General features: G+C 39.9%; 1 protein-coding gene across 4 annotated transcripts in view; it reads left to right on the top strand.

Moving 5' to 3' along the window:
- Positions 1-857: 857 nt before the first annotated feature.
- Positions 858-17,746, top strand: part of LOC124043638 (sterile alpha motif domain-containing protein 12-like) — a 129,815-nt gene continuing 112,926 nt past the window's right edge. For 2 of the 4 annotated variants that reach the window (XR_006840355.1, XM_046362431.1), the window contains exon 1: positions 858-1,484. Coding sequence is in view for 3 of the 4 variants with exons in the window: in XM_046362431.1 (XP_046218387.1) it covers positions 1,424-1,484 (61 nt within the window). In the remaining variant the exon portion in view is untranslated. The remainder of the gene's footprint in view (positions 1,485-17,746) is intronic. The other 2 variants (XM_046362428.1, XM_046362430.1) reach the window with 2 other exon arrangements.

Raw genomic sequence — 17,746 nt, forward strand, 5'->3', positions numbered from 1 at the left:
AAAACTAAAATGAGCTTTTTGTTCTTTAATTAAGGTTAGGGTTAGGCATATGGTAAGCAGTGTTGTTAGGGTTCAAATAAAGTGTTAAGAAGATTTATAAATAGACTGGGTGATAGCTACTTTAGGTTACTTTAGAGAGGAAGAGGTGAAGCAAGAGGTTTTACTCCGCCCAAAAGACATTTTTGTACGGAGCTTAATGAGTGTTGAATTTGGTCAACAAAAAATATAATTGCCAATTTTGTATTTGAGGCTTAATTGATCGAATTTATGTTTTGTAATGTTTAGGTTGTTACAAATGCAGATATAAGTGGATGCACGTGTTATTTCGGTAATTTACCCAAAACCCCTTTATATCAGAGTTGTACCTGGGGTCATAGAGATAGATAGACGACTCATCACCATTTTAAAGTAGTCAACTGGGTGGCGATTTATCAGTCGAGAGCAATCAGACAACGAAGAATAAGAAAATGTACTACTTTAAAATGGAGATCGCCTCAATGGCGCTGCCCATGCTGTCACAGACGCTAAAATGGCACTGATACAAAGATGAGTCCTCTATCTCAGTGGCATGTTGTTCACAAGCGTATCTGCCCTCTCATTAGCTAGAATGATTCCTCCCGCCTGCCTTCCATCTTTGAGGACATGTATTTCCATTTTTTAGAGCAGTCACTCTTGTCCAGTTGGTAGAGCATGGCACTTGTAACGCCAGGGTAGTGGGTTCGATTCCCGGGACCACCCATACGTAGAATGTATGCACACATGACTGTAAGTCGCTTTGGATAAAAGCGTCTGCTAAATGGCATATATTATTATTATTATTATTAACTCTGAAAGCCCGTGTATTGCAGTTGCCGCGCTCCTCACATTTTTGGCCTGGTCATCTTTTCCTACAGTGCAATCCGTATGGATAACACAATGGTGTTTGCGGAGACGGAAAGTCCATTCACAGCACGTGCTATATAGAGCAGTATTAATGCGCAGGCGTCAGTCGGTATTTGAAACCCCATGCAGCTTTGCTTAGAAAGAGCTGTGCTGAAAATACTACAGAATCGGTCTTCTGTCATCAATAATGATATACAGCCTATGCAGGTGGGGATACATTTTGAGCAACCATTGGCATAATTAGTCTAAATGTGTGACGTGGGCTGTTATCGTGTTGTGCTCGAGGTCTGCACCTGTTCACTAGGACACTGAAGCCCCCGGTGAGTGTTCCGTATGCGTAGGGAAACCACTTTGTTTTGACATTTTAAACCCTTTTACTTGCATTAATTACATGGCGCGTTATTTACAGTGAAGGCTGGTTTAGCTGTTACTAGGAGTTATGCCATCTAGACCCGTGAATGGCTTTTTGTTCAGACCAGTGATATTCGGTGAAGAAGGCAAGAAGCTGAAGCCACGTCAATAGTGTGGAGTTCCAACTGCGATGTTCGGCCAGTCACCTCACGTTCTTGGAGGCATCTTGTGGATTCAGAATCCAATGAGAGGTATGTTTGGTGGGCTCATAACCTATGGTAATGCAACCCTTCTCTGCGTCAGGTGGGATGAGAATTATTGTGGACAGGTTGCTGACATCATGATCATTCATTTCTACCATGCACTGATGCTACCGTAATTGTCGATACGAACCAGTCTCTTCCTGTTCCACTTCTCAGGTGAAAATGTAACTTGGTTTAGTGTCATCAACACGCACCATTGAATCACAATTTTAAAATGCAACATTTTTTTATATTTAAACTGATGACATTACACACCGACTGTGTCGTCATGCGTATTATTCATGTATTGTCCTGGGTCACCTCCGAATCTCCTGGGATATTTTATGGAGAGGTGAGGAATGAAGTCTAAACTCCTACTTGGCAGGTATGACCAGACTGCACACGCAGGACTATTCAACATGCCTATAGGTTTAAATCTTGTAAAACCATATTACATTCTCTCAAGGACCACCTTCACTGTGGTACCTTTTGCTATATTTGCAGGTAAATTATGCCTTCATCTGTGGAAATTATTGACACTGCAATCAATTGCTTTGCAGATATTGTGTGTAGACATTTGAAGTGCACATCAGAGGCATTTCTAATCTCACGCAAGGTCAGGTCTTATCCTGCTAAAGCTGCCCAAACATCCTTTTAATGCACTGGAGATTACATTTGTATATTTCTTACACACTTTTAGTGAGGATGCCCCTATATCTAGAAAACATTTTAATTATTACTAATACCATATAGGGCCTATGTACATAGAGACAAAATGTAGCTTGGTCCTACTCTCTAACCTGCAAACATGTCCTGTAATTAATAAAAAATTACATGTAGGCTGTTCTGTGACGAGTCCTCACTGTGCTAGTATGAGTTTAAACAACCTGGATTCGGAGGTAGACGTAACATTGTAATTGTAAATCCTGGACACTCCAATTAGTATGATATGTTACATTTCATATGGTATGTATTAATTTGTGGATATCCAGCATTCGTTTTCTATGATATGTTACGGGTTGCAATTTGTACGAAATGGGTTACGAGTTGCTATTTGTTGTGGCTAATGTTATCTAGGCTAGGGTTTAAGGTCAGGGTTAGGTTAACCTTTCTGGCGCAGGCTAGCGACCCACCTCGGCAACATCCGGTGAAATTGCAGAGCGCCAAATTCAAAATACAGAAATGATCATAATAAAAATTCATTAAAAAATACAAGTGTTATACATCGGCTTAAAGAGTAAGTTCTTGTTAATCCAAGCACTTTGTCAGATTTCAAAAAGGCTTTAAGGCGAAAGCATACCATGTGACTATCTGAGGACAGCGCCCGCTTACAAAAGCATACAAACATTTTACAACCAAGTAAAGGAATTACAAACGTCAGAAATGGCGATTAAAATTAATCACTTACCTTTGAAGATCTTCATATGGTTGCAGTCACAAGGGTCCCAGCTACACTAAATATTCATTTTGATTTGATGTATTATATTAAGGTAAAATAAGTGTTCATAAATAAAAATACTTATTTTCCACCATAATTTGCTAATAAATTCATTAAAAATCCTACAATGTGATTTTCTGGATTTTTTTCTTCTCATTTTGTCCGTCCTAGTTGAAGTGTACCTATGATGAAAATTACAGGCTTCTCATCTTTTTAAGTGGGAGAAATTGCACAATTGGTGGCTGACTAAATACTTTTTTGCCCCACTGTATATATATGTGTATATGTGTGTCTGAAACCAGGCTGGTTTTAAAAAACAGTAGCATCCTTATGTTGGGAGTTGCACCTTGGTAGCAATGTGATGTAGCCTGGTCCAAGATGCTTGTGCTTTCATGTCAACTCATTGTCATGTTTTGATGTGAGGAGGTTGAGTAAAATGGTGATTCTGCAATGTCACCGTGTTACAGTACGAACTGCTACCAACTCTTAGACGGTGAATGCAGGTACAGTATTAATCATGTATAACATGTGAGAAAATGATTAGCTGTTTGAAATGCAGTTTTTAGAAGGACATTGGTTTTTCATTTAATTGTTTAAGTCATGAATTTATATTTTCGTTTAATTCATCTATTTGATCTAAAACAAAATCTAGCTAAGTATTTTCTGCACAGTAGTGCATAACCCGCAAGTGATAAAGCACAGCATTACTTCAACTGCTTGATCTTAGAGTTATTTAGTCGCATGAAATCGATTCTAGCAGACTCTGTCTAAAATGCTGGGGACTGGGAATGGCGAGGTGATGTTATTGCTGTGAGTGAAGATCCTGTGGTGAAGCAGGCATACTGTCTTGGAGATGAGGTATATCATGACCGTCTGAGACAGTTATGAATCACATACACACTCGAAAGACCAATTACATCTTGTTCGTGTGAAAGCCTATGGGCAGACACCCTACCTCCCTCAATCGACACACACATACACATCCTTGATAAAAGACCCGTGCCATTACAAATTTGCACTGAGTTCCACTGTTGTGCTTGATGATGGCTCTATGAGATGAAGGCCAACTCATCACAGCACTGAGAAACATGTAGAGGACATAATTCTCAGTAAGTCGTCTGTGATATCATAACTGGTGTCGTTTCATGACAAATGATACGTACACCGTCATGGCATAATGTCCCGTTGCATGATCTACTGTATAACAGTGGATGCTTATCTTGCACATACTGACATAAGTTGTTATGACTGCTTATGTCATCTGTTGCATAGTACTTGGGACACTGAACAGCTTTGTGGTTGAGGGTTCCAGGGAACTGTTACAGAACATTGCTTTAACCTACAATTGGATGCCCTGGCCAAGCCATCTGACCAATGCTCTCAAACTTTGGCCGAGCCTATCCATTCCCTTGAGTCAGGCCTCTATTTCTGCTCAGCCTCTCTAATGAACCCTACACCGACCCTCCTCACTGTGCATCAGGGTTCGCACAAGGTGCTTAAAAGTACTTGAATTTGGCTCTGAAATCCAAGTACTGGAATACCTTCAAAATCAGACATTTTCTCAAGTTGCTACTTGAATTTAGATGGAGAGAACGAAAAATATTAGAAACGTTTGATCTTGCAAATTAATTTCCAGGCAGTCTACCAAGTTTTATTTCCTCGTGTATTGTGCTCTGGTTGCCAGGCGAACTCGCTCATTCCAGCCAGGTGTGAGTGAGTGAGTGACTTCAATCTTGTCGAATACATTTTAGAGTCCTCTAAAGGCCTTTTTACACTGTCAGATTTCACTTTCATGTAATGTGTTGGGACAGCCATATTTTGTGAAATATAAAGACCATATAAACACAATTTAACATTATCATGTACGCTGAACAAAAATGTAAAATATTTCATTAGTTACAGGTCCTGTAAGGAAATCAGTCAACATCATCAGTACTGACTTACCACTGATGTATTATGTAAATAAGTAGTGAAACACTTATTGAGTAGAAGTGGAATGTGTTGCGGGATTGGAATGTGTTGCGGGATTCATCCAATGGCATTGAGGAGTATACCACCTCAGTCACCTGCTTCATCAATTAGTGCACTGTAACTGTACATACTGTACATATCCCAACCAGAAGCCATGGATTACAGGCAACATCCGCATTGCACGAGCGCACCAGCTGTTCTGGGCAAGACATTTAAACAGGTCAACCATAACAGACCACCATAGTCCCTGTGCCCAAGGAAGGGAAGGTAACCTGCCTGAATGATTACCGCCACGTAGCACTCAAGTCGTTAGCCATGAAGTGCTTTGAAAGGCTGGTCATGGCTCACATCAACAGCATCCTCCCGGATACACTAGACCAACTCCAATTCGCATACCCCTCCAACAGATCCACAGATGATGCAATCTCAATCGCACTCCACACTGCCCTTTCCCACCTGGACAACAACCTCTCCCTCAATGTGAGCAAGACGAAGGATCTGATCATGGACTACAGGAAAAGGCGGGCGCCCATTAACATCGACGGGCTGTAGTGGAGCGGGTCCAGAGTCTCAAGTTCCTTGGTGTCCACATCACCAACACTATCATGGTCCAAACACACCAAGACAGTTGTGACGAGGGCACAACAAAACCTTTTCCCCTTCAGGAGACTGAAAAGATTTGGCATGGGTCCCCAGATCCTCAAAGTTCAACAGCTACAACAGCGAGAGCATCCTGACCGTTTGCATCACCGCCTGTTATGGTAGCTGTTCGGCATCTGACCGTAAGGCACTACAGAGCGTAGTGCATACGGCCCAGTACATCACTGGGGCCCAATGCATTTGCATTTCCAGAGCTCTAGATGGGACGCCTGCGTGCCAGGTAGGAGCAAGTGGTTAACTTGTTATGACTGCAATCCCGATATTGGGATAAGTGTCATCAACAACCGCTGAATAGCATAGCGCTACATACAATAAATATTACTATAAATATTTATATTCATGAAATCACAAGTGCAATCTAGGAAAACGCAGCTTAGCCTTTTGTTAATCCACCTGTCGTGTCAGTTATGCTTTACAGCAAAATCAATCCAACCGTTTGTGTAAGTTTATCGATCGCATGATAAAACATTAAGTACACTTAGCATCAGGTAGCTCAGTCAAAAATCAGAAAAGCAATCAAATTAATTGTTTACCTTTTGATCTTCGGATGTTTTCACTCACGAGACTCCCAGTTACACAACAAATGTTCATTTTGTTCCATAAAGATTATTTTTAGATCCAAAATACCTTAGTTTGTTCGTTGTGTTATGTCCAGATATCCGGAAAGAGCGGTCACGACAACGCAGACACATTTCAAATAGTTTCCATAATGTCCACAGAAACATGTCAAACTTTTTTTTATAATCAATCCTCAGGTTGTTTTAAAAATATATAATTGATAATATATCAACCGCAAATGTCTTTCACAGTAGGAGAGAGAAAAGCAATACCTATCCAAACTCGCGAGCAAAACTCATGTGACCACTTGATGCAATGTTATCGTTCTGGCTCATTTTTCAAAATAAAATCCTGAAACTGTCTGAAGACTGACACTTTGAGGAAGCGATAGGAAAAGGAATCTGGTTGATATCCCTTTTAAATGGAGCAAAAGGAGGCTATGGAACTTGGAGTTTCAAAATAGAAGCCACTTCCTGCTTTGATTTTCCTCAGGGTTTCGCCTGCAATGTCAGTTCTGTCATACTTACAGAAAACGGCGAAAGCACACCTTGCGATTATGTTTGGTCAGCGCCAAGTCACAGAAAAACATACAGCCATTTTCCAAAGAAGGAGAGGTGTCACAACTCAGAAATAGCGTTATAAATATTAACTTACCTTTGATCAGGAATCCCAGTTCTGCAATAAATTATGGACTTTATCGAAACAAAACAAACATTTATGTCCAAATACCTCCTTTTTGTTCACGTTTAGCCCAGTAATCAAATGCACGATCACTTTGTTCAGACAAGTCAAAAACGTTATATTACAGTTCGTAGAAACATGTCAAACGATGTATAGAATCAATCTTTAGGATGTTTGTATCACAAATATTCAATGTTTCAACCAGACAATTCCTTTGTCTTTAGAAATGCGATGGAACGCAGCCAACTCTCACGGACGCACGCCTGACTGAGCTCATGGCATTCTGCCAGACCTCTGACTCAAACAGCTCTAATTCTCTCCCCCTTCACAGTAGAAACCTGAAACAAGGTTTTAAAGACCGTTGACATCTAGTGGAAGCCGTAGGAATTGCAATATTTATTGGATAGGATTTTCTCAGGTTTTTGCCTGCCATATGAGTTCCATTATACTCAGACATCATTCAAACAGTTTTAGAAACTTTTCTATCCAACTCTACTAATTATATGCATCTTCTAGCTTTTGGGCCTGAGTAGCAGGCAGTTTACTCTGGGAACCTTATTCATCCAAGCTACTCAATACTGCCCACGTTCCTAAAGAAGTTAAACAGCTTGGAAACTTCCAGAAAATGATGTCATGGTTTTAAAATCTTCCGGCTAAGCTTCCGATCGGCTTTGAGTCAATTGGAGGTGTACCTGTGGGTGTATTTCAAGGCCTACCTTTAAACTCAGTGCCTCTTTGCTTGACATCATGGAAAAATCTAAATAAATCCGCCAAGACCTCAGATGAAAAATGGTAGACTTCAACAAGTCTGGTTCATCTTTGGGAGGAATTTCCAAATGCCTGAAGGTACCACATTCATCTGTACAAACAATAGTATGCAAATATAAACACCATGGGACCACACAGCTGTCATACCGCTCAGGAAGAAGACGTGTTCTGTCGAGAGATCAACGTGCTTTGGTGTGGAAAGTGCAAATCAATCCCAGAACAACAGCAAAGGACCTTGTAAAGATGCTGGAGGAAACGGGTAAAAAAGTATTAATGTGCACAGTAAAACCAGTCCTATATCGACGTAACCTGAAAGGCCTCTCAGGAAGGAAGAAGCCAGTACTCCAAAACCGCCATAAAAAAGCCAGACTACGGTTTGCAACTGCATATGGGGACAAAGATTGTACTTTTTGGAGAAATGTCTTCTGGTCTGATGAAACAAAAAATAGAACTGTTTGGCCATAATGACCGTTGTTATGTTGGGAGGAACATGGGGATGCTTGCAAGCCGAAGAACACCATCCCAACCGTGAAGCACGGGGGTGGCATTATCATGTTGTGGGGGTGCTTTGCTGCAGGAGGGACTGGTGCACTTTACAAAATAGATGGCACCATGAGGAGAGAAAATGATGTGGAGATATTGAAGGGACATCTCAAGACATCAGTCAGGAAGTTAAAGCTTGGTTGCAAATGGGTCTTCCAAATGGACAATGCACACTTCCAAGGAGGAATGGGCCAAAATTCACCCAACACATTGTGGGAAGCTTGTGGAAGGTTACCCAGAACGTTTGACCCAAATTAATCAATTTAAAGGCAATGCTACCAAATACTAATTGAGTGTATGTAAACTTCTGACCTACTGGGAATGTGATGAAAGAAATAAAAGCTGAACTAAATCACCCGCTACTATTATTCTGACATTTCACATTCTGAAAGTAAAGTGGTGATCCTAACTGGCCTAAAACAATATGTCAGGAATTGTGAAAAACTGAGTTTAAATGTACTTGGCTAAGGCGTAATGTAAACTTCTGACTTCAAGTGTGTGTGTACACACACACAATTACAACAATACTGAATTAACACTTTAACCTAATATATAATACATAAAATCAATTTAGTCTCAAACAATTTGGTTTAAATATTGCAGAAACACTGTGCTGGAAAAGAAAGTATAAGTGCTATATGTGCCATGTAAAAAAGCTAATGTTTCAGTTCCTTGCTCAGAACATATGAAAGATGGTGGTTCCTTTTTAACATGAGTCTTCAATATTCCCAGGTAAGGAGTTTTAGGTTGTAGTTATTATAGGACTATTTCTCTCTATACTATTTTGTATTTAATTTACCTTTGACTATTGACTACTTATAGGCACTAGTATTGCCAGCCTAATCTCGGGAGTTGATAGGCTTGAAGTCATAAACAGCGCTTAGCTTCAAGTATTGCAAATACCTGTTGGCAATTGCAGGACATTGCTGTTTGAATGAATGCTTACGAGCCTGCTGCTACCTACCACTGTTCAGTCAGACTGCTCTATCAAATCATAGACTTAATTATAATAAACTCACAAAAATATGAGCCTTAGTTTCCAGATTTGACCATATTAATGACCTATCATTTTGAAAACAAAACATTTATTCTTTCAGTGAAATATGGAACCGTTCTGTATTTTATCTGATGAGTGGCAACCCTAAGTCTAAATATTGCTGTTACATTGCACAACCTTCAATGTTATGTCATAATTATGGTTAGGTACATTGGTGCAACGATAGTGAATTTTACGCAAATTTTATTTTGTTAAATTACCCGTTTGGCGAAGTAGACTGTGATTCAACGATAAATTAACAGGCACTGCATTGATTATATGCAACACAGGACAAGCTAGTTAAACTAGTAATATCATCAACCATGTGTAGTTTTTTTTCATTAAATAAGTTTAATGCTAGCTAGCAACTTATCTTGGCTCCTTGCTGCACTCGCACAACAGGTGGTCAGCCTGCCATGCAGTCCCCTCGTGGATTGCAATGTAATCGGCGTCCTAATCGGCGTCCAAAAATGTTGATTACCGATTGTTATAAACTTGAAATCGGCCCTAATTAATCGGTCAACCTCCAGCCTAAATGAGTCTTTTTCAACCACCGCAAACTTGTTTATGCCTTGCCTACTGTACACGCCATATAGACAAGTGCCCTCTTGAATGACTGTTAGTTGAACCTATGTCCCAGAAGCCAAAACGGGTTGCAACTGCATCTTTATGACGGCAGACTTCACGGTCAGATTGCATGTTTTTTTTCATACGCCTTTTAAGTGATCAGATAAAGACTGATTATGTACCCAGATTGACGCATTGAACTTTCTAGAGTTTTCCCCTTTAGTTAACACTATCGACGTTTTGCACTACTGTGAGAATTGTACTCTAATTCGAGCACAATTCCCACAGTTTCAGTGTAACATACCGAAACTAAACAACTATGGAAGAGCTGAGCAGAGACCCTGGGCATCTTTCTTTTGGTGTTTTTCAGAGTCAGTAGAAAGGCCTTTTTAATGTCCTAAATTTTCATAACTGTGACCTTAATTGCCTACTGTCTGTAATCTGTTAGTGTCTTAACAACCGTTCCACAGGTGCATGCATGTTCATGAATTGTTTATGGTTCATTGAACAAGCATGGGAAACAGTGATTAAACCCTTTACAATGAAGATCTGTGAAGTTATTTGGATTTTTACTAATTATCTTTGAAAGACAGGGTCCTGAAAAAAGCGACGTTTCTTTTTTTGCTGAGTTTATGTTTTTTAAAGGACAAGTGGATAAACAGGTTAATGTTGAGCCCTACATTTCTCATGGATTGTAGGCCTACATTGAACAACACACATTTGCTGCTACTGTAGGCTGAATGATAGCTGTTCTATTTCCATGTAAAAATATTATGATGTATTTTTCGCCAATGTTTTTAATGGTAGGCCACTCTGACAGGCCTACATTATGATCAAACAGCCACAGTAGCCGATTTGGCCACCTATTAAAACTTAAAGCAGGTACAGCCTCTGTGTTAAAAGTTAAAGCGCATTTTTCAAACCGTTCAAGTTTGCGCTCAGCAGACCTGACATTTGCTCAGTGCCGACAAGGGAACATTGCCTTCCACCATACCCCGTTAAAAGGCACAGGCTCTTACCAATTCACCCTCTGAATGACGCATACATAATCCATGTCTCAAGGTTTCAAAATTCTTCTTAAACTGGTCTCCTCCCCTTCATCTACACTGATTTGAAGTCGATTTAACAAGTGACATCAATAAGAGATCATAACTTTCCCCTCGATTCACCTGGTCAGTCTGTCATGGAAAGAGAAGGATTTCTTCATGTTTTGTACACGCTGTGTATATGACCCAGTAAACTAATAGTTTGTATTCAAACTCAGGTGCTCCATCATGCAAAAAAGTGAATTCCTTACCAAGACATCTGGCTGGACAGTACCTCAAGATATCTCTAACCGCACGCGAAAGATGTCATGGCACAAAAAAAAGATATATTTTATGCAAATATTCTGGAAGTAAGTGTCTGACTTCCTCTGACAGTTCCCGATTTGTGCCCACCGTTATATCGATGACTTTGAAATAGTCTCTCTGCCGCGGCTTCAATCACTCCGCAGAATGGGGCTCAGTGAACATGGTTATCCAGAGCTGTGACAAAGCAGAAGTACACAATAGGTTGACTCAATTATATGTCCCAAATGGCACCCTAATCACATTATAGTGCACTACCTTTGACCAGGGCTCATAAGACTGGTCAAGACTAGTGCACTATAAAAGGAATAGGGTGCCATTTTGGACATGTTCTTTATTCAAAGAAGATGGGAATCATATTCATGACAAAAATAGGTCCTACTTTATTACGTTTCTTTACCCCCTAGTATTTCCACTAAGTTTTGCGCTATATTCAAACTGTTAGTTACATTGTTTCCCCCCACCCCATTTGGTCTGTTTGAGTTGACAAAAGTCCTTTGTTTATTTGTTTATTAGACAAACATGCTTAAGTTAAATCCATGTATGATGATCATGAAGCGTCACTTGTGTCCAAATATTACTTTCACTTTGTTCTTCCAACAACGTGTGAGAAAAGAGCGCAATAGCCACTAACTGCGACGTGAATAACCTATATCCCCAGTATAGCTCCTGTCTCCGCTAATCTGCATCGGATGCGCTGCTACTCACAACGTTTCAGAGATCAAGTTACAATACCGTTTTGTATTATATCAAATGCTCGCAGTCAAACAACCGATAATAATGCATGACTGTTTGGTCGGGACTGCGTTTCCATCTGCAGCGATCCTCTCCCGGTACGAATTGAACGGAGCCCACCCTTATCGAGCGAACGGTGTTGCATTGTTTTAGTGAGCTCCCGAGTGTGGACAGTGTTCACACCAGTCCAAACGAACTAAGGGGGTAAATGCACCAGAGTTCGGAAAAACCACACCCTCTTAGAGGTCATTCATGCCCTTGACTGAGTGAATTGATTATTGTGACAAGACAGCTAAAAAATGTTTTGCTGATGTTATAGTACATATGGGACACCATAGCAGTTACGTGCTCTCGGTGCCTTGCATCAATAGCATATTTATCAGGTCTAAAATTAGACTGCGTTACATCATCCTTGTATCGCTGTGTGGGAATCTGCCTCGGTACATAGTGTGCGTCAGTGGAAAAAAAGGATGCCTTCCAATTAAAATCGAATCGGTAATTAGGAGTTGCACAAGCTTAGTGGGAGGAATAGGAGGTTCTCTAATCAGTGACTGACTAAATATAGGCTGCTCTGTGAATATGAAGACCGTCTTTGTGAAACCATAATGAATCTGGCATATCTTATCCATCCTAACTGCTTTTATTGACTACAATATGGCTGAAGCGATTAGTGATGTTGTAATCAAATAAAAAAAAATGGAATCAAACTGTCACATGCCCCGAAGACAGCAAGTGTAGACCTTACTGTAAAATGCTTACTTACAAGTCCTTAACCAACCATGCTGTTCAAGAAGAGTTAAGGAAATATTTACCAAATAAACACAAGTTAAAAAAAACAAACAATTAGGCTATATACAGGGGGTACTGGTTAGAGGTAGACCGATTTTCATTGCAATCCACAAGCAGACTGCGTGGCTGGCTGACAACCTGTTATGCGAGTGCAGATTCAATAGGACCTTGTGGCTGCAAGGAGCCAAGGTAAGTTGCTAGCTAGCGTTAAATTTATCTTATAAAAAAACAATCAATCAATCTTAATCACTAGTTAACTACACCTGGTTGATGATATTACAAGTCTAACTAGCTTGTCCTGCGTTGAATATAATCAATGCGGTGCCTGTTAATTTATTATCAAATCACGGCCTACTTCGCCAAACGGGTGATGATTTAACAAAAGCACATTCACGAAAAAAGCACTATCATTGCACCAATGTACATAAGCACAAACTTCAATGCCTTTCTTAAAATCAGTACACAAGTGTATATATTTTTTAAACCTGCATATTTAGTTAAAAGAAATTCATGTTATCAGGCAATATTAACTAGGGGAAATGGTCACTTCTCTTGCGTTCCAGTGCAAGCAGAGTCTGGGTATATGCAGCAGTTTGGTAAAGGTAAATTAAATACAAATGGTATAGAGAGAAATAGTCATAACTACAACCTAAAACTTCTGAACTGGGAATATTGAAGACTCATGTTAAAAGGAACCACCAGCGTTCATATGTTCTCATGTTCTGAGCAAGAAACTTAAACTTTTTAAGTTCCTTGAACTTCAGCTTTTTTACATGGCACATATTGCACTTATACTTTCTTCTCCAACACAGTGTTTCTCCATTATTTATTCCAAGTTGAACAAGTTTCATTATTTATTTTAGACTAAATTGATTTGATTTATGTATTATATTAAGTTAAAATACGTGTTAATTCAGTATTGTTGTAATTGTCATTATTATATATATATATATATATATATAATCTGCAATTTTTAATGTAATAATCCTAATCGGTCAACCTCCTAATTTAGGTTTATCATACCTGCTGAAGCCCCAAAGCTTACTTTACTGTCACAATTGTTTTTGGCGCTTTTTTTTGTTTTGTCGCCGTTGCTAAATTGGGAATGTTGTGCCGTTCTGGGAGTGTTGTGTTCTGCTGAAATATTAAACACTGTCGTTATGCTCCGACTAGAGCATATCATCTATTTTTGTGTAGATCAGATCCTAGACCTTGTCAGTACTGTCAGGCACATGGTTAACAGCATCAACGGTTGTTTGTGAGTACTCTAATACAGTGCATTGAGAAACTATTCAGACCCCTTGGCTTTTTCCACATTTTGTTAGGTTACAGCCTTATTGAAAAATTGATTAAGTATCCCATAATGACAAAGCAAAAACAGGTTTTTAGATTTTGTTTTGCATATATATAAGTATTCAGACCCCTTTCTCAGTACTTTGTTGAAGCACCTTTGGCAGCTACTAAGGCCTTGTCTTCTAGGGTATGACGCTACAAGCTTGGCACACCTGTAATTGGGGAGTTTCTCTCATTCTTCTCTGCAGATCCTCTTGTCAGATTGGATGAGGAGCTTCGCTGCACAGCTATTTTCAGGTCTTTACAGAGCTGTTCGATCGGGTTCAAGTCCGGGCTCTGGCTGGTCCACTCAAGAAAAATTTGGAGACTTGTCCCGAAGCAACTCCTGTATTGTATTGGCTGTGTGGTTAGGGTCGTTGTCCTGTTGGAAAGTGAACCTTCGCCCCAGTCTGAGGTCCTGAGTGCTGGAGCAGGTTTTTATAAAGGTTATTTTACTTTGCTCCGTTCATCTTTACCTTGATCTTGACTAGTCGCCTAGTCCCTGCCGCTGAAAAACATCCCCACAGCATGATACTGCCCCCACCATCCTTCACCGTAGGGATGGTATTGGGCAAGTGATGAGCGGTGCCTGGTTTCCTCCAGATGCGACGCTTGGCATTCAGGCCAAAGAGTTGTTGGAGCCAACTCATGTATTGCAAGGTTGTATATGACCTATGTGGACAGAATTGACCTATGAATCTTAATGCGCTAATTACCTATACGGTAACAATATTGACTCATGCCTGAACTTTGCAGCAGCTGAGTTGACACCTCAATCCTGTAGTGACAAAGCTACGCCATGCATGCCAAGGCCCTGTTAGCTGCGATGACTAAATGCATCTCAATGCAAGCAGCACAGTTGACCTATAAATCTAGAGGCCCTGTACAAACAGCCTGTGGCAAAGAACTAGGCCAGAGCAACCTGGCGCGACCGAAGTAGAGTAGTAGAGTAGCTGGCATCTATCTATGTGAGTAAATCCATTTGAATTAAATTACTTTTTGACAGCACATCTTTTGATTTGAACTAAATCTTCCATACATATTTGCCTATTGTAGAAGTGCTCCGAAAGTGACTTTTTGGACCTGAATGCTGAAACATTCAAGATGCTCAAAGATGACCTAATTTTGCATACCCCACCATACCATGAGACATCCATGTCTTCATCACTGGAAAAGGTAAACGGTTGAGATTGATATAATTTAAGAGGTTACAAACAGGGTTATCAAACTATTTTATAATTTCTATGTTTCATAATTTCTACATTCTTTGTTTTTACACATTTTCTATATTGTAGAATAATAGTGAAAACAAACTACGAAATAACACACATGAATCATGTCGTAACCCAAAGTGTTAGAAAATATATTTGATTTGTTTGTTTGAGATTCTTCAATTCACCACCCCTTTGCCTTGATGACAGCTTTGCACACTCTTGGCATTCTCTCAACCAGCTTCACCTGGAATGCTTTTGCAACAGTCTTGAAGGAGTTCCCAAATATGCTGAGTACTTGTTAGCTGCTTTAACTTCACTCTGCGGTCCAACTCATCCCAAACCATCTCAATTGGGTTGAGGTCGGGTGATTGTGGAGGCCAGGTCATCTGATGCAGCACTCCATCAAACTCTTTGGTAAAATAGCCCTTACACAGCCTGGAGGTGTGTTGGGTCATTGTCCTGTTGAAAAACAAATGATAGTCCCACTAAGCGCAAACCAGAAAGGATGGCGAATCGCTGCAGAATGCTGTGGTAGCCATGCGTGTTAAGTGTGCCTTGAATTCTAAATGAATCATGCGATTTCTGAGGCTGGTACTGTAACTCTAATGAACTTATCCTCTGCAGCAGAGGTAACTCAGGGTCTTACATTCCTGTGGCAGTCCTCATGAGCCAGTTTCATCATGGCGCTTGATGGGTTTTTGCGACTGCACTTGGAAGACAATTTCAAGTTCTTAATTTTCCGCATTGACTGACCTTCATGTGTTACTTTAACGTTTGAGACAACATGCTCTAGCATACAGGGTGGGTGTCATATTTTGGCTGCTAAATGCACTAAAATGGGAATCAAATGTTAATTTCAACTTTCAAATTGTACCACAAAGATGGCGATCCACACATCAGAGAATGTTGAATTGAATGGGAATATCTGTTTTTAAATTCTACTGTAAATCTTCCATAGGAAACCTATTGAAATCATAGAAATATATGTAATTCAATTTCAATGCTGTACCAGTTAAATTTCAGTGGTCAGAAGGGTTTGGTCCATTCTATGAATTCGATTTCTATGATTTTAAAATGACACCCAAACTGTATCCAAGAGCATGTTGTATCTCAACCGATGGCGGGCACAACACAGAAACATCAGATTATGTAAAGGCTGGTATAAATTTCATCATACTACAAAAATCTGAGTACGTGTTTTTATATAATGGACGTTAAAATCCAAAATGTAAAATATTTACTGACCATTTTAAGAAATGTATTAAATAGTTTTGACTACCCTGTTTTGTAATATATTTTTTATTATATCAAACTTGACCGTTTAACTTGTCCTGTGATAAAGACATGGACGTCTCATGGTGGGGTATGTAATAAAGCCCTTTTTGTGAGGAAAAACTCATTCTGATTGGCTGGGCCTGGCTGCCAAGTTTGTGGGCCTATGCCCAAACATGGCTGCACCTCTACAGTCATGGCCAAAAGTTGAGAATGACACATTCATTTTCACAAAGTCTGCTGCCTCAGTTTGTATGATGGCAATTTGCATATACTCCAGAATGTTATGAGCGATCAGATGAATTGCAATTAATTGCAAAGTCCCTATTTGCCATGCAAATTAACTAAATCTCAAACATTTCCACTGAATTTCAGCCCTGCCACAAAAGGACCAGCTGACATGTCAGTGATTCTCTCGTTATCACAGGTGTGAGTGTTGACGAGGACAAGGCTGCAGATCACTCTGTCATGCTGATTGAGTTTGAATAACAGACTGGAAACGTCAAAGGAGGGAATCATTGCTTGCAATCATTGTTCTTCCTCTGTCAATCGTGGTTACCTGCAAAGAAACGCGTGCTGTCAGTCAGTTTGGTGATGAACAATGCCTTTTCCAGCATGATGGAGCACCTTGCCATTAGGCAAAAGTGATAACTAAGTGGCTCAGGTAACAAAACATCAATATTTTGGGTCCATGGCCAGGAAACTCCCCAGACCTTAATCCCATTGAGAACTTGTGGTCAATCCTCAAGAGGCAGGTGGACAAATAAAACCCTAGAAAATCTGACACTCCAAGCATTGATTATGCAAGAATGGGCTGTCATCAGTCAGGATGTGGCCCAGAAGTGAATTGACGGCATGCCAGGGCGGATAGCGGAGGTCTTGAAAAAGAAGGGTCAACACTTTAAATATTGACTCTTTGCATCAACTTCATGTAATTGTCAATAAAATACTTTGACACTTAGGAAACACTTGTAATTATACTTCAGTATTCCATAGTAACATCTGACAAAAATATCTAAAGACACTGAAGCAGCCAACTTTGTGAAAATGAATGTCATTCTCAAACTTTTGGCCACGACTGTACAGTCACGTGAAATCCATAGATTTATGGATTTGAATTATTTCAATGAACTGATTTCCTTAACTCAGTCTTTTTGAAATTGTTGCATTTTAATATTTTTGTTCAGTATAGTAACCGAGACGACCTACTCATCTCTGTTGTGACGAAGTTGACCCATGCATGTCAATGCCCCGTTGGCTGAGATGACATATGCATCTCAAAGCTGAGCTAGCCATGACAAAGTATTGATAGAGACAGTCCCACTCAAGGTGAAGATCCCCATATGGGACAATGAGCT

The sequence above is a fragment of the Oncorhynchus gorbuscha genome, linkage group LG09 (assembly GCF_021184085.1).
Source record: "Oncorhynchus gorbuscha isolate QuinsamMale2020 ecotype Even-year linkage group LG09, OgorEven_v1.0, whole genome shotgun sequence".
Taxonomy (NCBI): domain Eukaryota; kingdom Metazoa; phylum Chordata; class Actinopteri; order Salmoniformes; family Salmonidae; genus Oncorhynchus; species Oncorhynchus gorbuscha.